Source organism: Oryctolagus cuniculus, chromosome X (genome assembly GCF_051225735.1).
Source record: "Oryctolagus cuniculus isolate XC-2025 breed Fujian yellow rabbit chromosome X, ASM5122573v1, whole genome shotgun sequence".
Lineage (NCBI taxonomy): Eukaryota > Metazoa > Chordata > Mammalia > Lagomorpha > Leporidae > Oryctolagus > Oryctolagus cuniculus.
Genome location: NC_142888.1, coordinates 77,908,853 through 77,931,556, shown reverse-complemented (window position 1 = coordinate 77,931,556; position 22,704 = coordinate 77,908,853). Strand labels below are relative to the sequence as shown.

Sequence of the window (22,704 nt, the reverse complement as noted above, 5' to 3'; positions counted from 1 at the left end):
AGCTTAATGACTCCTCATCTCATTTTCTTAGGAATATACAAGATAGACATCTTCGTTTACATGCCATGACCTGAAAAACAACCCTAAGGAGACATCTTGCTGCCAATGTCTTCTCTACCCTTGTTAAAAGACAGTGCATACTATATTATTCTTGGAAGGCAAAGATCATGACCATAATTAAGCAAATGTTCTGAAGAACCCAGAGTCTTTTTGGATGTTGTTTTTTAGTAATCAACTGTGCATGCTGCTTCATGTCATACTGTTGGCTTATTTTCTCTCTTTGTTCATTATTTCTTTTCCTCTAGAGAGTTTAATTTTAAAATCTATTGAAATTAGAGAGTTCAGTGGAATTGGTTGTAATAAAAATAGCTTTGATATAAAAAAGAAACTCAAGAACAAGAAAACACTTTATCCTTGTTGTAGCAAACCTATGGCTTCTTAGGAAACAGAAACATTTTATCTAATTAACCCTTACAAATCCTTAAGAGTTAATCTGTGGGGTTGGTTATTCTTGTTGACTGAGAAATTAAATGGCTCAAGACACTTCACAAAGCCTATCAAAGAGGGTACACAGATTCTTTGAGAACAGATCTTCCCTAGAGTTTTTTTTAAATACTTGCTTATTTATTGATTGATTTATTTGAAAGTCAGAGTTTCACAGAGAGAGAAGGAGAGGCAAAGAGAGAGAGAGGTCTTCCATCCGTTGGTTCACTCCCCAGATGGCTGCAATGGCTGGAGCTATGCCAATCCGAAGCCAAGAGCCAGGAGCTTCTTGTGGGTCTCCCATGCAGGTAAAGAGGCCTAAGGACTTGGGCCATCTTCTACTTTTTTCAGGCCATAGCAGAGAGGTGGATCAGAAGTGAGCAGCTGGGTCATGAACCAATGCCCATATGGGATGCCAGCAGCACAGGGGGCAGCTTACTAGGCCACAGTGTGGGCCCCAAGACATTGTTCTTCAACTATCAACTCAATGACCTATCTACTTCAACCAAATGAACTTTCCTTTGTTTTTGATTTGCTTTTCTATTAAGCTTATGACCTATCACTTCAACCTTCTTTTGCCAATACCCTTAACTGCTGTATTTTGTGGCCAAATACTTGCTCAGTGAAGTCATCCATATAAAAGTGCATTTAACCACACATATGCATTGTACTGTTAAAATTGTTCTCCTTAGTTTTTTTTGTCTGCATAATGAACCAAACACTGAGAAATATATGATAATATATAATAGTAGATTTGCTCATCTTTTGTTTCTATATTTTAAGACAAAGATATTGGAAGCATATAAGTTTAGACTTATAATTTAATGATGAGTTGAAATATTGATTATGTGATAGCTGTTTCTAGGCAGGTTTCATACTCATTATTTATTTTCCCCTAAACAGTATGATATATAAGTTTTATTATTTTTAAAAGATTTATTTATTTATTTGAAAGGCAGAGATAGGAGAGAGAGAGGGATCTTCCATCTGCTGGTTTACTCCCCAAATGGCTGCAAAGGCTGGGGTTGAGCTAGGCTGAAGCCAGCAGCCTGGAGCTTTATCTGGGTAGCCCATGTGGGTGCAGGGTCCTAAGCACTTGGGCTATCCTAGACTGCTTGCCCAGGCACATTAGCAGGGAGCTGGATTGGAAAGTAGGGCAGCTGGGACTCGATCCATCGCTCATATGGGATGCCGGCACTGCAGGCTGCGGCTTTTACCTCCTACACCACAGTGCTGACCCCATAGATATTTTGTAGTAGGTCATTTCAATTCTCTTGTCTCTTTTATTCTATGTTTATTTTCTTAGAAATTGTCTTGATTTTATAATTAATATGTCATTTTAGGACAATCTAGTTCAGATTAATAGCAACTTAATTTCAACATTATACCAAAACTTTGCTCTAATCCAGCTCTTTGGTCTGTCATTGTCACACAAGTTATATCTTTATAACCTTCTATGCCCATCAACAGTTTCTTAATTTGTTGCTTTATATTAGTATCTTTCAAATCAGTTCAGAGAAGAAAAGAGTTATAAATAGAAATGTGCTTACATTGACTTTGACTTACCTATGCATTTACCTTTAATGGTGTTCTCTATTTCTTCATGTATACTCAAGTTACTCTCTAGAGTTCCTTTGTTTCATGTTAAAGAACTACCTTTTAGTATTTCTCATACAGTGGGCCTGCTGGTGATAAATTATCTTTTGTTTATTTTAGAATATCTTGATTTTTCCTTAATTTTTGAAAAATAATTTTGTTAGTTACAGAGCTATAATTTTAGTCTTTTTCTTTCAGTGTTTTGAATGTTGTCCTACTGTCCTATGGCTTCTATTTTTTCTGATGAGAAATGAGTTGCTAACCCTATTGAGGGGGCCGGTATCACGGTGTAGCAAGTAAAGCCACTGCCTGTGGTGCTGGCATCCCATATAGGTGCCAGTTCCAGTGCTGGCTGCTCTACTTCCCATCCAGCTCCCCGCTAATGGTCTGGGAAAGCAGTGGAAGACGGCCTAAATGTTTAGGCCCCTTTTACACACATGGGAGACCTGGAAGAAGCTCCTGGCTGCTGGCTTTGACCTGGCCCAGCCCTGGCCATTGTGGCTATCTGGGGAGTAAACCAGCAGATGAAGATCTCTCTGCCTCTATCTCTCTCTATCTCTGTAACTCTTTCAAACAAATAAATAAATTAAAAAAAAATCTTATTGAGGATTCCTTGTAGTTGATAGTCATTTTCCTCTTTCAGCTTCCAAGTTTCTGTCTTTTGACAATTTGACTATGATTTATGTTGGTGTACATCTCTGAGTTAATACTACTAATAACTTTTTAAATTGTTGACACATGGTTTCCTTGAGTTTTTTCAAATAATTACTTATTTATAGGTTTTGCATGGCAGGGCATATAACTGGGCTTCCTGAGGAATTGCTTCTATTGACATTTTTTTTCTTGTGTTTGCACCACACTTTTGCAATTATTTACGTGTCTGTTTTGGTGAAAATTGGACATCTTGAGAAATATAACTTGGCAACTATGGAAATCAGTTCTCCCTCTGCAGGAGAGAGTTTGTTGTTTCTATTTGCTTACCGACTTCCCTGAACTAATTCTTTAAAATCTGTATGCTTTATTGTGTTCAGCCACTGAAACCTCTGCTTACAAAGTTTAGTGGTGTGCAAGTAAACAAACAAAAATTACTTTAAAGTCTTTAAGTCAGTAAGTCTCCCATCTTTTGCTGGGGGTTCTGTTTTTAAGTTGGGCCATGGCCTTTATGCTATGGCAGTTGACAATTCTGCCGCAGCTTTCATTTCTTGCTTGTGCAGATCTTCAGGGTCATACAGAGGTGAGAACTGCGGCTTCTAGTCTTTCTTGGGTATGCACCTGACCCCGCACTTGTGGTATCACCAATTTTTGACTTTTCAGGAATACACCACAACTTGAAAAAGTTTGCTATGGAAACTTCATTCCCCAGATTTTTAAGTTTTGGGGCCTGCTGCTTGTTTGACTCAATTGTCACTGCCACTCACAGCAAACTGTGATGTTAAACAATTGCCTCTGGCTTGCATTTTAATGAGAAATATCCTGGGGACAGGCCTTTCCTCACTCAGGAAGTCATGAAGCAGATCAAATGGACATCAATTCTAATCAAAGTTTCTCCAGGGAATGGCCAGAAAGGTCATTCTTTTGGAAGTTCCAAACCCATTCTGCCACCTTTGTGTGCCTGTGAGATTGCACATACTCACAGGTACATATGATTCTAAGACTGTTGGTTTTCAAAGCTATTAGAGAGCTAAGAGGAAGACGGCAATAGTGCAAATTAAAACATCATAATCCTCACTATGCCATTTTTCTTAAATAACTGTTAGACTGTTGTAGCCTTTGGTTAATTTCCAGAGTTGCAAGTTAACTTTGATGATTTTTGCCAGTGATATTGCCTTTATGAAAGGCATGGATTTTTGGAGGCTCTTCTCCACCAACACAGATTTTAAAAGATTTATTTGAAAGGCAGAGTTACAGACACAAAGAGGGAGAGGGAGAAGGGAGAGGGAGAGGTGGGGGGTGGGGAGAGAGAGAGAGAGAGAGATCTTCCATTCCCTGATTTACTCCCCAAATATCTACAATGGCTGGGGTTGGGCCCAGTGGAAGCTAGGAGCAAAGGAGCTTCACGTGGGTACAGGGGCCCAAGGACTTGGGCCGTCTTCTACTGTTTTCCCAGGTGCATCATCAGGGAACTGGATAAGAAGTAGAGGATCCAGGACTCAAATGGGTGCTTATATGGGTTGCCAGCATTGCAGGCAGTGGTTTAACCTGCTGTGCCATATGCCAGCTCCAATATCCGTTTTTTTTCTTTAAGACCACTTCCCCCTCCTATTTCATTATACTGTTTTTAGTATTTTAATGGTTACTCTAGGCATTTTTAAGCATAAAGCCTAAAGTTAGTTATCTTCCCTTTTCCTGAAAAGATAAATCTCATGGAGCCTTAACTCAGATCACTCCTCCCTCACAAAGTATATAAACTTGTTCTGGTATTTGAGTTTTATCTTATGCTTTCTTCAATGCCTCAAATTAGCAATTGTTAGGGCCAGCATTGTGGCATAGCAGGTAAAGCTGCAGCCTGAAACACTGGCATCCTATATGGGTACCAGTTCCAGTCCCAGCTGCTCCACTTCCCATTCACCTTCCTGCTAATGGCCTGAAAAAGCAGTGGAAGATGGCCCAAGTGTTTGGGCCCCTGCACCCAAGTGGGAGACTTAGAAGAAGCTTCTGGCTCCTGGTTTTGGCCTGGCCCAGTCCCAGCCAATCTGGCCATCTGAGGAGTAAACCAGTGAATGGAAGATTTCTCTGTCTCTCCCTCTCTCTCTCTGTAACCCCAACTTTAAAATAAATCTTTAAAAATATTAGCAATTATCTTCACTTAACATGAAGATAGCCAATGTTTGTTTTGATTTACTCACATGCTTACCCACATCCTTACTCAGTTTTTGCATCTCAATAATCTCAGGCCTTTTTCCTTCGGACAAAAGTGCTTCCTTTAAAATTTTTATGAAACTCTATGAGTAATAAATAACAATGGTTTTACAGTGCTATGAATACCACAATATAAAGGGACTTGGATGAAAGCACAAAATGTGTGCTTATGAAATTTGGGCCTGATAACTGTGATAGTTATGCTAGGTTACAGAATTAAGATTCAAAAATTTCTGGAAAGATATAACAATTAACAAAACTGAGTATATTGAAAAAACTATAAATATTCAAGAACTAAATTGTACAAATCAAACACAGTATGGGAGTATCTAACTCAACAGCAGTTCATATATAAAACACCTAAGGGAGACTTCCAAAGATTCTGTCAATGGTGGAAAACTAGTAAAAGCTACTGGCTCTCTCCCCCAAATTAATCTTAGAGAAACTATAAAGGACACACAGGTCTCAAGATGTAATAAACTATTCTTGAAACCTGGCTATTAAGACATAAATGTATGTAAGACAGAGGGTAGTAGCATAGTGCAAAAGTTAGCTCGAGGGAGCAATGAGAATGGCTAGGAAAAAAATAGTTTACATTTTGGTTTTGACTTTACACTGCATTTTCTTGGGACACTTGACATTACAGTAATGAGAGTAGGTGTAACATGACCATAAAGCTAGTATCACATTAGCTAACTGAAATTTAGGATATTTAAAAATCACAAGCAGGGCTATGCATTTGGTTCAATGGTTAAGACGCCACTTAGAATCTCTGCAGCCCATGCTGGAGTACCTGGGTTCATGTTCTGGCTCTGCTTCCAATTCCAGCTTTCTGTCAACGTGTATCCTAGGAGGCAGCAGGTGAAGTCTCAAGTACTTGGGTCTCTGCCACCCAGACTGAGTCCCTAGCTCCTGACTTCAATCTGCCAAATTTGGTGAGCTGGGAAGAGGAGTTGAAGGAATCATTTCATACAGTTTTCTAGAGATACTAAATTTATTTATTTATAACTCAAATTTATACTAAGCTTCTATTAGTTACAAGGCAATGTGTGTTAGCTGCTAAAGATACAGTAATAAAATTAAGACCTATTACGATACCAGCCCTAAAGAACCTTATAATCTTGTGGGAAAGTGTTATAAACATGTAAACTGTCACACTGAGAAGTGCAATCAAAGGAACAGACTGATGTTATAAAATAGGAGAGAACTCTTGAGCACGGGAATTTCCAGCTGAATGATATAAAGCAAGAAGTGTGGCAATTCAAATTAAGACAGATACAAGGGGCCAGTGCTGTGGCGAAGTGGGTTGAGGGGCTGTTTGCAACGCCAGCACCCCATATCATAGGGCAGCACCATCGTGTGCTGGGAGAGATTAAGTAGAGTTGAAGTTGGAGTGGTAAACCAGGGTCTTATTAAAGTGAGAGTTTCAAGCAAAGGGATTACATGACAATTTATATCATTAACAGGTTAAGTTTTCTGTGTGGAGTACGGGTTGGAGAAGAACTGTGAAAGTAAGGCCACATAGGAGACCACTGCAGCAGTCCAGGTAAAAGCTAAAATAAAAGTGCTAAGACTATAGATTAGTGGTTCTCAATTTGACTGCGTATGGGAATAAACTAGGAATTTTTGAAAGTACTGAAATTCTGAGGCTGGCACTGTGGCATAGTGGGTAAAGCCACCACCTGCAACACTTGCAACCAATATGAGTATTATTTCAAGCTCTGGCTGCTCCACTTCCAATATAGCTTCCTGCTAATACACCTGGGAAAGCAGCTGAAGATGGCCCAAAAGAACTTGGGTCCCTGCCATCCCAGTGGGTGACCCAGGTGGGATTCTAGCTTCCCTGGCTTCAGCCAGGGTTGCATCCATTTGGGGAGTGAAGCAGTGGATGGAAGTTTCTCTCTCTCTCTCTCTCTCTCTCTCCCTCTCTCTCTCTCCCTCTCTCCTTCTCTCTCTCCCTCTCTCTCTCCTTCTCTCTCCCTCTCTCTCCCTCTCTGTCTTTCAAATAAATAATTAAAAAAATACTGAAGTCCCAGTTCCATCCCTGCAGTTTGTGATTTAATTGGTGTGGAATTGGAATGAGCACTCTTCTGAAGCTCCCCATATGTCTCTACATGCAGCCAGGATTGAGAAGCATTGACACAGAAATGGATGAGCTCTCCAACAAAGTGCACACAGATGAGAGGCACAAGAATGAAACATAAGGAGCAAAATTTCTCAAAAATTAGATTCACAAGCCATTGTATATCATCAGCTTTGGAGTGCTGACTATAGGTATAGATTCCAAGGCTTCATCCAGAACTATTACATAAGAACCTACAATGATGAGGCCCCCAATTCCATACTTTAGCAAGCTTCTAAAATGATTTTAATGTATTTCTTAAAGATTTATCCATTTATTTGAAAGGTAGTGTTAGAGAGAGAGGGAAAGATAGAGGTCTTCCATCTGCTGATTCATTCCTCAAATGACTGCAACAGCCAGAACTGGGACGATCCAAAGCCAGGAGCCAGGAGCTTCTTCTGGGTCTCCCAAGTGGGTGCAGGGGCCCAAGGACTTGGGCCATGTTCTACTTCTTTCCCAGGCCACAGCAGAGAGCTGGATCAGAAGTGCAACAGCCAGCACTTGAACTGGTGCCCATATGGAGGCTTAATCAATTACGCCACAGCACTGTCCCAATTTTAATGTATATTAAAGTTTGAAAGTTCTTTATACGGGGGTGGGAGGGAGACCCTTTTTCTTCCAAGGGTCATTTGGATATTTGTAACATCATTCATGGGCCATACAAAATCATCAACTTAAAAATTAGCCTGCTATACATTTACTGGGTTTTGAGTACTGCCTGCAGTTGCCTTGGCAGGGCCAGACCCAAGGATTTTGCAGGTCTTATATGGACCACGGGTCAGGTGTTCCCCACTCCTGATTCAGAAGTAGGGTAAGAGTAGCCAGAGACATAAAGACACAAACACAAATTAATGTCACAAAAACCTGAGAGAAGAAGAGATTATTTCAAAGAGGGAGTGGTCAACTATGATGAACCTGCTGAGAGGTCAAAAAGTTGAAAACAAAGAACTGACATTTCTGGCAATATGAAGTTCATGGTGATTTTGGTAAAAGTGATTTCAATGACAAAATGAAGTAGAAAAGTAAAATACAGTGGGTTTCAGAATGGATGAGTGGTGATGAAGTGAAGTCAGTACATTTAGAGCATTCTTCTAAGATCTGGGTTTGGGGGCCAACGATGTGGCATAGAGGGTAGGGCCACCGCCTGCAGTGCCAGCACCCTATATGGGCGCCAGTTCATGTCCCAGCTGCTCCACTTCTGACCCAGCTCTCTGCTATGGCCTCAGAATGCAGCAGCAGATGACCTAATTCCTTGGACCCCTGCACACATGCGGGAGACCCAGAGGAAGCTCCTGGCTCTTGGCTTCAGATCAGTGCAGCTCTGGCAGGTGCAGCCAATTGGGGAGTGAACCAGCGGATGGTCTTCCACTCCCCACATGGTCATTAATGGCCAGAGCTGGGCCAGGCTGAAGCCAGGAGCCAGGAGCTAGGAGCATCTTCTGGCAGGGCCCCAAGCACTTGGGCATTTCTCTGCTGCTTTCCTTGGGCACATCAGTAGGGAGCTAGATCAGAAGTAGAGCAGCTCGGAGTTGAATTGGTGTTCATATGGGATGCCAGTGTACCTGATACAGCACAGCAGTGGCCTTGGACATTTCTTTTTTTTTTTAAACTTTTATTTAATAAATATAAATTTCCAAAGTACAACCTTTGGATTATAGTGGCTTTTCCCCCCATAACCTCCCTCCCACCCACAACCATCCCATCTCCTATTCCCTCTCCAATCCCATTCTTCATCAAGAATCATTTTCAATTATCTTTATATACAGAAGATCAACTTAGTACATACTTACTAAGTAAAGATTTTAACAGTTTGCACCCACACAGAAACACAAAGTATAAAGCACTGTTTGAATACTAGTTTTACTGTTAATTCTCATAGTACAACACACTAAGGACAGAGATCCTACATGGGGAGCAAGTGTATAGTGACTCCTGTTGTTGATTTAACAATTGACACTCTTATTTATGATGTCACTAATCACCCGAGGCTTTTGTCATGAGCTGCCAAGGCTATGGAAGCCTCTTGAGTTCACAAACTCCGACCTTATTTAAACAAGGCCATAATCAAAGTGGAAGTTCTCTCCTCCCTTCAGAGAAAGGTACCTCCTTCTTTGATGGGTCATTCTTTCCTGGAAATTTCTTAGAACATTAGAAATAGACTTGCCGTATGATCCAGCAATCCCACTACTGGGTATATACCCAAAAGACATGAATCACAGAGATATCTACACTATCATATTTATAGCAGCACTGTTCACAATAGCCAAAATTTTGAACCAATCAAGATGTCCATCATCAGATAAATTGATAAGGAAAATATGGTATATATACACAATGGAATATTTTTCAGCTATAAATAAGAATGGAATTCGACCATTTGCAGCAAAATGGACACAACTAGAGGACATCATGTTTAGTGAAATAAGCCAGACCCAGAAAGACAAATAGTGCATGTTCTCCCATATAAGTGGGAGCTAAAATTTAAAAAGAAAAAAAGGAAGAAAAAAGAAATGCCTGTGTGTATCAGAATTGCGGCAAATATAGTTTTGTAAAGCTTTGTTTACCTTTGTCAAACCAATCGTTGAGAATGTTATACTGCTATAGTTTTAATGATCTCTGATTACTTTAAAATGTACTATATATGGGTGAAATGGTCATTTTTCCATTCAATTATTGTTTATAGCCATTGTCTATATTTCTACTAATCTAGGGTCTTTCTGCATTTTACTTGTTAAACTTCTTATTTGGTGACGTATTAAGCCTCTTTAATGTAATTTTAAAATATATTATGTCAAAAAAAAAGAAAGGGAGAAAGGGAGGGTGGGAGAGAGAGAGAAGGAGGGAGAGAGGGGAGAAGGGAATATCATTAGGTTCTTAAAATTTTATCTACAAATCACATTGAATCAGTTAAGAAAACTAAATTTAAAAAAAATAAACATGCATCAAAGTTTAGGATATAGAGATTATAGATCTGCTTGAGATTAGGGTATGAGTTTGACTTTTCTCCATTGAGGCAAGTCCTGCATCTCTAAAAGTAAAGGAAGAAATGGGAGACAATCAAAGCAAATCTGGTAATTTTTGTTTCTTATCACGTTCCTGCCTCATTTAAGGAACTAGAAACTACACTGAACCAGAAAATAAGGATCAGAGTAAAAACTGGTAGCAAAAATTGGTTTCTAAGTTGGCCAACATGAAGATCAAATAGTAAGGCCTCCTGGAAAAGTAGTAAGATGGGAATCTGGGAAATGAGCTTGAAACTCATCTCTGTTGTTAATTACCACATCTGTGCAATTTAGTCATTCGCTCTATAAAGTGAGGTTTGAGGCCAGATAATGTTTCTCATATATGGACTTCAAGCCATCTACACTGTACTCATGCAGAGGTACTCAAGACAAATACAAACTGTTGGAACATACCACAGAGCTATGAGATTTGTATGCATTGACCAGACTAACAAAATTCAATTTTCAACACTTCTCTGTGAACCTGTGTATGCACTTTGAGGTCAAGTATTGAATAAATAAGATCTTAATTTTTTAAAAAATGGATAAAAGACCTGAACACACATTTCTCGAAGGAAGACATACCAATGGCCAACAGGTATATGAAAAAATGCTCAACAACACTACTCATCAGGGAAATGCAAATAAAAGCCACAATGAGCTGTCAACTCACATTTCTTAGGATGGCTATTATAAAAAGGACAAAAGATAAATACTGATAAGGATATAGAGAAAAGGGAATTTGTGCAGACTAAAGGTGAGAATGTAAATGTATAGCCATTATGGAGAATGGAAAACAAAACAAAACAAAACACTGCATGATCCAGCAATCCCCGTTCTAGGTACACATACTCAAGGAAAATGAAATCAATATTTTAAAGAGATATCTGCACTCCCATGTTCAGTCCAACATTATTCACAATAGTCAAAGAAGCAAATTGACCTAAGTGATATCAACAGATGCATGGATAAAGGTGGTATATGCAGACACATGGAAATATTATTCAGCCTTAAGAAAAGAGAAAGTTTGTCATTCCTGAAATATGGATGAACCAGGAGGATATTATGCTAACTTAAATAAATCAGGCACAGAAAAACAACTATTGGGGGCCTGTGTTGTGGTGCAGTGCAGGTTAACCCACTGCCTGTGATGCCAGCATCCCATATGGGCACCAATTTGAGTCCCAGTTGCACCACTTCCAATCCAGTTCCCCACTAATGTGCTCAGGAAAGCAGAAGACGATGGCCCAAGTCCTTGGGTGCCTGCAGCTCTTGGGAGACACAGATGGAGTTCCATGCTCCTGGCTTCATCTTGCTTCAGCTTTGGCCACTGCGGCCATTTTGGAATGGGAAGATCTCTCTCTCTCTCTCTCTCTCTGTAACTTTGCCTTTCAAATAATTAAACAAATAAATATTTTTTAAAAGAAGACAATCACTGAATGACCTCAATTACATGTAGAATCTAAAACAGTCAAACTCACACGCAGAGGGGGCTGGCGCTGTGGCGCAGTGGGTTAAAGCCCTGGCTTGAAGTGCTGGCATCTCATATGGGCACCTGGTTCTAGTCCTGGTTGCTCCTCTTTTAGTCCAGCTCTCTGCTATGGCCTGGGATAGCAGTGGAAGATGGCCCAAGTCCTTGGGCCCCTGCACCCGCGTGGGAGACCTGGAAGAAGCTCCTGGCTCCTGGCTTCGGATCAGCGCAGCTCCAGCCATTGCGGCCATCTGGGTAGTGAACCAGCAGAAGGAAGACCTCTCTGTCTCCTCCTCTCTCTGTAACTCTTTCAAATAAAATTAAATAAATACTTTTTTTAAAAAAAACCCTCATATGCAGAGTATAAAATAGTTGTTGCTATATTCTGAGTATTTGTTTCTGCCTAAAATTCATATTTTGGAACCTAATCCACAACGTGACGGCTCTAAAAGGTGTGATTGCTGAGAGGTGACTGGATTATGAGGATGAAGCCAGCAGAAAAGGAATTAGTTCCTTATAAAAGAGGCTCATGGGTAGGCATTGTGGCACAGAATAAAGAGCTGCCATTTGCAGTGCTAGAGTCCCATATCAGAGTGCTAGTTCAAGTCCCAGCTGCTTCACTTCAAATCCAGCTCTCTGTTAATGCACTTGAGAAGGCAGCAGAAGATGGCCTAAATACTTGTGCTCTTGTCACCCACATAGGAGACCCAGATGGAGTTCCAGGCTACTGGTTTTGGATTGGCCCAGCACCTGCTGTTGTGACCATTTGGGGAGTGAACCAGAGGAAGGAAGATCTCTTTTTCTCCTTCTCTGTCACTCTGCCTTTCAAAGAAATAAGATTTTTTTTAAAGAGACTCAAAGGAATTTGTCCCTTCTGTCATGTGAGGACACACTGACAAGGCACCACCTTTCAGGTAGAAAGTATGCCATTACCAGATACTGAAACTGCCTGCACCTTGCTCTTGGACTTCTCAGCCTCCACAACTGTGAAAATTAAATTTCTATTTAAAAGCTGCCAACTTTATGGTAGTCTGTTATAAAAGAACGAATGGACTAATACAGTTGTTGCCAGAAGTAGAGGTGGGGGAAATAGGAAGATGCTGGTCAAAGGTACAAACTCTCAGTTGTGCAGGATGAATAAATTCTAGAGATATAATGTACAACATGGTGACTGGAACCAATAACACTACATTGCATATATGAAACTTGCCAAGACAGATATCTGATGTCCTTACCACAAAAAATAGGTAATACGGTGTTGTGGTGGGTATATTAGCTTGACCATAGTCATTTCACAATATAGACATTTATCAAAACATCACATTGTACACCTTAAATTTACACAAATTTTGTCGATTATGCTTCAATAAAGTTGGAGAAAAGTGAAACACGAAAAAAATAAATAGGAGTGTTTTTCAAAGAACCAACTATTGGACCCATCTAGCAGCAATGAATAATCAGGTACAAAATTTAGTTCTGAGAAGTAAACTTAAAAAAATTGCTTGTGGGACGGACGCAGGCCACGTCCTGCGTAGCCATGGCGTCTAACGCTACTACGAACCCATCGCAGCTGCTGCCGCTAGAGCTTGTGGATAAATGTATAGGATCCAGAACTCACACTGTGATGAAGAGTGATAAGGAAACTGTTGACACCCTTCTTGGCTTCGATGACTTTTGAAATCACACCAGAAGGAAGAAGGATCACTGAATTAGATCAGATTTTGCTAAATGGAAATATTACAATGTTGGTCCCAGGGGGAGAGAGGCCTGAAGTGTGAGCAGATTTCCTTGACTTTCGTTAGATCCTGTGTTGTCTTCTAGTGGCAACAACACGGTTTGTTTTTAACTTTTAATGTTTAGATCCCATAAAGCTAAGCTTCCCGTTAAAGGGAAATGCTTTGAAGATATATTGTATAACCATTTTGTAAGTTAATCATGATTATTTTGGAAAAAGAAGCGAAGAGTTTGTTTTTGGAAAACTAAGACAATAAATGTGTCTTTGGTTAAAAAAATATTGCTTGTGGGAAGTGAGCAATTGTGTAGTGGTTATGCCGCTGCTTGGGATGCCTGTAGCCTATATTATAGTACCTGGATTCAAATCCTGGCTCCTCTCCCAATTCCAACTTCCTGAAGAGGCAGTGGGTGATGACTCAAGTGGCTGGGTCCCTGCTGTTCAAGGGAGACACGGCTCCCAGCTTCAGCTTGGTCCAACCCTTGTTGTGGGCATTTGGGGAATGAACCAGGGGATTGAAGATCTCTCAATCTGTCTCTTTCTCTCTGTCTCTCAAATAAGTAAAACACACATACAAATTGCAAAATGTGAGAATGAAAAATATATTTCTATAGTAAAACTTAATATTATACATGTTGATTACATATTTATTTTAATATAACAGCCAGAAACCAAGGACTGAATTACTTTTTAAAGTTCTCAAGAAAAGATTACATCTTATTTATCTCCATATCCTTACAACCTACATTACCAATGCCTGGTATGTAGTAGGTACACACAAATGTATTTTAAATTAAATAATTTATAATTACTTTTTCAAGGCATTATTATGTCACCATATTGTGAATAAATGGTCATACAAAGAAGTCTTAAACTGAAGGAATTAGAAAGCATACACCAAGGTGAGTTTTAGTACAATAGGTAAATAATCCAGGGATGGTTATTAAATTTAATTGTTTTTATCTGATTCTGTGCCTCAGCTTCTTAGTCTGAAGAATGAAAGAGTGGTAATAAATTCTAAAATTATTTAATACTGTTAAATTTGTCTATGACTATACGAGGAGTATATCATGAACTCTTCTTTATCTTACACATAGAAAAATTTTATTGACTCATGAACACCATTATATCCAAATATGTGAGATTTTGTAACTTTAGTTACAATATAATAGTTGTTAGTCTTAGTTATTAAACATTAGGAAAGACATACAGATAAAAATACTGTATTATTTATAATTCAATTATAATGAAAGGATCCATTTCAATACTTTATGTGCTCCTGCTTTAATTTTCCTATGTTTAATTATTAATCTTTCCATTTCTTCATTGACCTAAATGAGTCATTCATCCCATACAAGACATTTGGCTGCCCTTGGTGTTTAGACTCACTTGGATTTTAGTTTGATTTTTAACTAACAACTTATCAAGTATCTTTGTAAGGCTTTAAAATAACTAAAATGATTCCAAATATTTTAAATCAAAATATATTTCATAAAACAAGGAATAAAATAAAGAAAAATATTTCATGGCAAGGAAAAAATAATCTGTATATCAGACTTTGAGATCTGGAATCAGATCATAAACATTTAAAATTAAATATAGATTTGTATATGACCCACATTTTATGCTTATAATGGTAATCTGAAACGATTATGCTTTTTGAACCTAAAACAAAAGGGAAAGGTGCTTTTTAGCAAAGAATGGACTGATACAGAGACCACAAACATTAATGTCATTTTCTAAACTTTCTAAAAAGGAGGTGTTATGCTTTAATATTTACTAATTAACATATTTGGATACATAAGTAAACATTTTACAATCACATAATATTCATATGACTTCATCTTAAAAATGTACAACTGTCTATGTAAAATATTTTTAAAAGCAAACAAAAATATGAAATAGTACTAATCACAACATAAAGTACAATTTTTAAAGTCATAAAGAATACCCCAAGGTCCTTAGTAAAGTAGAATCCATTTCAGAACAGAGACCAATTACTACATTTTAAGTATTTTTTATAAAGATCTTAGAAAATCAATTAAAATTCTAAGCTACTGTGAGTACTGTAAAATAAATTGATATTACTATGAGGCTAAAGTGACTAGAAGACCTTATTACTACAATTTGTCTTTGGACCAGCCTTACTCTTGACCTACTGAATCAACTGTATTTGTTTAATAAGATACTCAGGTGATGCACATAAGTATTAAAATTTAAAGAATCATTGCCCTAGGGCCTAACTTTCATTACTACTTCAGAAATATTTTGCATTTATTTGTGCTAGGAATAACAGAGATATCTGAACCAAGATTTAGTAAATTCAGTTTGCTACTGAAAAAACTATTTCTCTTTATGTATTTACATATGTAAATACCCAACAAAATTTCCCATCTATTTAGGTAGATAATTGATACATATAAATCAAATAATTTAAAAATAAATTCCTTTTTCTCTAACTTTAAATGACAGGATAATCCAAATTATGCATTTGAGAAACCAAGAAAATATTACATTAATAATTTAAAATTTTAAATAATCTTTTTGAAATTTTTATTTATTTATTTTTATTTGACAGGCAGAGTTAGACAGTGAGAGAGAGAAAGAGAAAGGCCTTCCTTCCATTAGTTCACCCCCCCAAATGGCCACTACGGCCAGTGCACTGTGCCAATCTGAAGCCAGGAGCCAGGTGCTTCTCCTGGTCTCCCACGCGGGTGCAGGGCCCAAGCACTTGGGCCATCCTCCACTGCCTTCCCGGGCCACAGCAGAGAGCTGGACAGAAAGAGGAGCAACCAGGACTAGAACCAGGCGCCCATATGGGATGCTGGCGCTGCAGGCGGAAGATTAACCAAGTGAGCCACAGCGCCGGCCCTTAATTTTAATTTTTTTATACTTTTATTTAATAAATACAAATTTCCAAAGTACAACTTTTGGATTATATCAGCGTTTCCCCCCAAAACCTCCCTCCCACCCACAACCATCCCATCTCCCACTCCCTCTCCTATTCCATTCTTCATTAAGATTCATTTTTAATTATCTTTATATACAGAAGATCAATTTAGCACATATTAAGTAAAGATTTCAACAGTTTGCACCCACACAGAAACACAAAGTGTAAAGTACTGTTTGAGTACTAGTTATAGCATTAACTTACATTATACAACATAAAGGACAGAGATCCTACATGGGGAGCAAGTTTATAGTAACTCCTGTTGTTGATTTAACAATTGACACTCTTATTTATGACCTCAGTAATCATCTGAGGCTCTTGTCATGAGCTGCCAAGGCTATGGAAGTCTTTTGAGTTCACAAACTCCAACCTTATTTAGACAAGGCCATAATCAAAGTGGAAGTTCTCTCCTCCCTTCAGAGAAAGGTACCTCCTTCTTTGATGACCCGTTCTTTCCACTGGGACTCCCTCACAGAGATCTTTCATTTAGGTCACTTTTTTGCTACAGTGTCTTGGCTTTCCATGCGTAAGAAACTCTCATGGGCTTTTTAACCAGATCAGAGTGCCTAAGGGCTGATTCTGAGGCCAGAGTGCTGTTTAGGACATCTGCCATTCTATGAGTCTGCTGTGTATCCCACTTCCCATGTTGGATCGTTCTCTCCTTTTTTATTCTATCAGTTATTATTAGCAGACACTGGTCTTGTTTATGTGATCCCTTTGACACTTAATCCTATCTTTATGATCAATTATGAACTTAAACTGAAAAATGATCACATTTTAAAGAATGCTCTCTTACTTTGGTAACTTTCAAATGATTCAGTCAGCAACTTCTCATCCTAAACTACTTATATCAATATTCTGATAACCTCTAAATTCTCATTTTCCCACAGGATTCACTTTTATTAAAAGAGCTGAAGCCCTGTACCAAATACACACAGAAACACCTGGAAATTCTGAGCTTTTTAAACACTACAAGCATAGCTTTCATTCATGTTTTAAACATAGGAATAGAAAAGATAACACCTGAAAAACAGATGGTGAGGCCAGTGTTGTGGCATAGCAGGTAAAGCTGCCACCTGCAGTGCCAACCTCCCATATGGGCACTGGTTCAATTCCTGGCTGCTCCACTTCCAGTCCAGCTCCCTGCTAATGTTACTGGAAAGCAGTGTAAGATGGCCCAAGTCCTTGGGCCCCTGCAATCACATGGGAGATCTGGAAGCTCCAGGCTTCTGGCTTCAGATTGGCTCAGCTCTAGCCATTGGGGCCATTTGGGGAGTGAATCAGCAGATGGAAGACCTCTCTCTATGCTTCTACTTCTCAAATAAATAAAATATTTTAAAAAAGATGGTTTTTGATATTTTCTAATTTGTCAATTTGCTATCTAGGCCTTTCAAAATTAATCTAATATAAAGTAATACATCTTCTCTTGTAATGTTGTGGATGATGGGATAGGTTCCTGCACATTCTAGGACAATTTCATGGAAAATATTAAAAACATACGTTTCCTGGGGCCAGCGCTGTGGCATGGTAGGTTAAACGCCACTTGCAGTGCCAGCATCCTATATGGGCTGCAGGTCAAGTCCCTACTGCTCCACTTCAATCCAGCACTGTGCTAGTGGCCTGGGAAAGCAGCAGAGGATGGCCCATGTCCTTGGTCCCTGCACCCATGAGGAAGACCCTGAAGAAGCTTCTGGCTCCTGGCTTCCAATCGGCCCAGCTCTGGCCATTGCAGAAGTGAACCATTGGATGGAAGATCTTGCTCTCTGTCTCTCCTTCTCTCTGTCTGTAATTCTGTCTCTCAAATAAATAAATCTTTTTTTTTTAAATGTACTTTTCCTAAAGCAGAGAACAAACTCAGTGCCATTATTTAAACATCATTCAAGCTTCCATGATAAACTTAGAATAGTTTTCAAACAGTTTACTCCAAATATTTACTTACTTACTTATATACTTTTTTAAATTTCAGGGTTTAGGTTGAATAACTCTAAAACAGACAGAAATATCTTTTTTAAAAAAATATTTATTTATTTATTTATTTGAAAGGCAGTGTTACTGAGAGGCAGAGGCAGAGGCAGAGGAAGAGACAGAGGCAGAGGCAGAGGGAAAGAGAGGTCTTCCATCTACTGGTTGCTCCCCAAATGGCAGCAATGATCAGAGCTGGGCAGATCCAAAGCCAGGAGCCAGGAGCTTCCTTGGGGTCTCCCTCGTGGATGCAGGGGCCCAATCACTTGGGTCATCTTCTACTGCTTTTTCAGGCCATAGCAGAGAGCTGGATTGGTAGTGGAGCAGCCGGCACTTGAACCGGTGCCTATAAGGGATGTAGGTGCTATAGGCGGTGGCTTTAGGTGCTATGCCACAGCGCCGGTACTGAGAAAATATTAACTTTAATAACATTTACCTGAATGATCTTCTGCTTTTTGGATGCATCAATAAGTTATTTTAATAAAATATGTGAATATTTAAATTAGACTTACTTGAAGATGAAAGATTTAAAATGTCTATTAGATAGCCTAAGGGCAATTCAATCATACAGAGTATCAAAATTTTCAATAAAAATAATCATATAATCATCATATAAATAATATTTACCATTTATTTATGTAAAGTTTTCTCCTATGTTTATATTACACAAAATGAGTTTATCTTATAAAAGGTAACATTATATTGTGAGGATTTTTAGAAAAAAATCTTTTTTCAACAGAAGACATTACCTACTAAAAATTACATGCTGTAAGGAGAATCTGGAGTCTTAAACAACTTAGTTTGAACATATCCTCTCAAAGTCTAGTTTTTCATACTGGGGAAAATAGACACAAGCTATCAAATACTGACAAAAAAATGGATGCCATGATGGATGGTGAGAAAGGAGGTAGAGAAGGAGAAAAGACATCCAAGACTTAAATTTTTTTCATTCAACTTTATCCACAGTTTGCATCGGTAATATACATTTAGTGTTCCATTTATTTTTAAATGCATCAGAAAATCAATTGATAGATCTGTGACCAATACAAACATTTCTGAATTCTTCAAAAAATTCATTTAGAAAAGTCATTAAACTAGCATTCTATAAAGATAGTTATTAAACAAACAGTAATGCATTTTTACTCATTTCAATTCTAACATATCCAACATCACTTCTTTCTTGTGCCATACAGTGGTAAAATTTAACAGAAATAGTTATCTTGAATTTTTAGGGCCTGATAAAATATTTTAGCTTGATTATTTACCTCTCATCAAATCACAAACCCATTTGAATAATGATAATTCTTAATCCAATAACTGATGAAGTAAATATATAATAACCATAAAACATTTAGAATAAATGTCACACTTAACTACTAAAAGAAGTACATCAGAGCCTTGGTGCAATATTGTCCTCGGAGACTATACCATGAAACTGCTTTAGAGGTGGCGTTGCCTTTTGGCACAATAGTATTGATGAACTGCTATGGTATCCACCTCAAATGGACCCGTGTTACATGGAATTTTGCTCTTGCAGTGAAGAATGGCATAGTGTGGTTCTAGTGTATTTTCTCTATAAAGAATAATTAACTCACAAGTGAAATGAGTAAGAAGATGACCTATAATTTTACTACTATTTCAATGATATGAAACAGGAAAATACTTATAAAAGAATTAACAGATTAATAAGGAATTCTATAACATGATAACTGAAAGAAGTATGAATGCTGCAGTTTTACTGGTCACTTAATTTGTAAGTCAAATTTTTATATTAAAAAGTCATCAACTAAGGTATTTAACATTTCTTACCCTTATTATCCAAGTTTTCATTAGGGAGATTGACTATGTTACTGAGATATATGTGTGTGTGTGTGCGCTTAGGTCCAACTGAAAAATAATAACTAATTAGCTCAAATATTTAAAGTAATAAATTACTAATAATTTAATTTTTTAACTTTATGGTAATAAGAAGCTTTAATTCTTTACAAGCTCCAATTTTACTTTTGGGGAATGTAAAGAACACATCTGTGTTCCAAAGCCAAAATATAATTATATGGCTTCATGGCAATTCATCAAAAAATGTAGAGTTGTCCCTAAAGCAACCCTTACTATACCATTTGGCACACTAATTCTACCTTTTATGTATACCCTTTGAAATACCAAGGCCAACATTTTTAGTAAGTTGCATCCATATTAAGAGGTAACAAGTGCAAATGATCACATATTTAAGATATGATACTTGCCTGGCTACTATAAAAGTAATTATTAAGGTTCTCCTATAGGAACTGAGTTATTCATTACAGTAATGGTTTTGAAAAATTCCTGCACAATTACCAACATATATTTATCCATCTCTAAATTAAACAAGGACTTTATGTAACAAAGTATATTATGAAAAATATTTATGGAATGGTCTGTGTTTACTTCAACACCAAGTTAATTGAGAATCATAAGGTGTATAGGATCCACAAATGGCCAGATTTCAAATAAAAAATCTATTCTCATTTGCTACTTTCTGAATATAGCTAAAGGCAGGACTGACATAATGTTTCTAAAAATCAATATATAAACCCAAACTTTGGCAGTTGTATCAAAATGTCCTTGATAATCAGTACTTCACTAGTTCTCAAAAATGTTACTGTTTTGTGTAACATTTTCATTACAGAAATAAAATACTCTTCAAATAATACATTTTAAAAGATGATTAAGTTTTGCAAAATTAAATAGCATAAATTAAGCATATTAACATTGCTTTTTTGACAACATGAAATAACCAATTTAAGGAAAACTGCAATGGACTAACTAAAAATCACAAGTGTCCAATTGTGATGGATAGTTAAATCCTCACATATTATTGACCTTACAAAATCTACTAAAATATTTTAAAGTTCCATTGAGTCTATTAATACATAAAAAGAAAATTGCAAAATTGCTTAAGACTATATAAGAGTCATCAATTACACAGGCACTTCACATGTAAACAATCTACAATACAACTTAAAATATTTTGGCACCAACCTATAATACTAAAAGAATTTAATATAAAGCCAGAGTTCTGTTTTTTCTACTACTTTTTTTCTAGAAAACTAAGACCAAAGTTTGAAGAAATTGTGTATAAACCAGAATAGAAGCATATTAAATAACTCAAATATAGAACAGTTTTAAGTTGCTTAAAAAAAAAAGGTTTCCTTTATCCAGATGTTTGCTACTATGCTTTGATGTAAAAAAAACTAAACCTAATGTGGTTATTAAATTGAAAATACATTTAAGTTTAGTATCAATTGGCATTCTGAAAAAAGCTAAAGGTTATCAACTGACTTAGTAAAAAGAGAATTTGAATTTATCAAAAACTCTTATTAAATTAATCCAGTTTTCTCCCGAAAGAAATTTGGGCAACTCAAAGTTCAAATTTGATGTTTTAATATATATTTTTTTAAAACCCTAAGGCTCTACCTAAGGCAAACTATTTTTGATGTGAGGTGACACTCTTATTTATAAATTTGAGAAATCTGAAATTACTTCAAATAAATTAAACTAACATTAAAATTGTAAAATGTTGTATCAAGCCATAGAAAGCTGGGATGCCTTGATTGTAGGTAATTCAAGGAGTGCCTGAACAGTGACACCAACTTTCACAAGACCTCGTTCTTCCAAAATATGATGAGGCAAACACAGTCTTTCCTGAGGGGGAGGAAAAAGGATATTTGAGCACTTATTTTTTTAGTAGTATAATAAAACTTCAGTCAGAAACAAATTTTTAAAGCACATTTTCTGTAAAATTTCAAGTAAAAATACACAATTCTAAGGTTTCAATTATTAACTTATACTAAGAAAGGGTAGCGTTGGCCTTGTCTGAAATCTGTCATTCAACACTTAAACATCTTTCTCCATATAGAAAACGTTCTTAAAAGAATAGGTCAGGCCGGTGCCGTGGCTCACTAGGCTAATCCTCCGCCTTGCGGCGCCCGCACACCGGGTTCTAGTCCCGGTCGGGGCGCCGGATTCTGTCCCAGTTGCCCCTCTTCCAAGCCAGCTCTGCTGTGGCCAGGGAGTGCAGTGGAGGATGGCCCAAGTCCTTGGGCCCTGCACCCCATGGGAGACCAGGAGAAGCACCTGGCTCCTGCCATCAGATCAGCGCACAACGCGCTGGCCGCGCCGGCCGTTGGAGGGTGAACCAACGGCAAAGGAAGACCTTTCTCTCTGTCTCTCTCTCTCTCACTATCCACTCTGCCTGTCAAAAAAAAAAAAAAAATAGGTCACCCCTTCTGCCTTTCCCACTGATATCTTTTTTAAAGATTTATTTATTTATTTAAAAGTCAGAGTTACAAAGAGAGAGGGAGAAGCAGAGAGATCTTCCATTCGTTGGTTCATTACCCAATGGTTGCAATGACCAGGACTGGGCCAGGCAGAAGCTCGGAGCCAGGAGCTTCATCTGGGTCTCCTACATGGTAGGCAGAGGTCAAGCACTTGGGCCATCATCTGCCGCTTTTCCCAGACCATTAGCAGGGAAAGTGCAGCAGCCAGGAC

The 22,704-nt window shown here is 37.9% G+C and overlaps 1 protein-coding gene and 1 pseudogene across 4 annotated transcripts in view; one reads left to right on the top strand and one right to left on the bottom strand.

Moving 5' to 3' along the window:
* The first annotated feature begins 13,054 nt into the window (after positions 1 to 13,054).
* On the top strand, positions 13,055 to 13,311 carry LOC138847522 (U6 snRNA-associated Sm-like protein LSm5 pseudogene; annotated as a pseudogene).
* A 5,477-nt stretch (positions 13,312 to 18,788) lies between these two features.
* LRCH2 (leucine rich repeats and calponin homology domain containing 2) overlaps positions 18,789 to 22,704 on the bottom strand; it is a 134,572-nt gene continuing 130,656 nt past the window's right edge. For all 4 annotated transcript variants that reach the window (XM_051827272.3, XM_051827273.3, XM_051827275.3 and 1 more), the window contains one exon: positions 18,789 to 21,858. In XM_051827272.3, the coding sequence (XP_051683232.1) occupies positions 21,739 to 21,858 (120 nt within the window). In that variant the 3' untranslated portion in view covers positions 18,789 to 21,738. The remainder of the gene's footprint in view (positions 21,859 to 22,704) is intronic.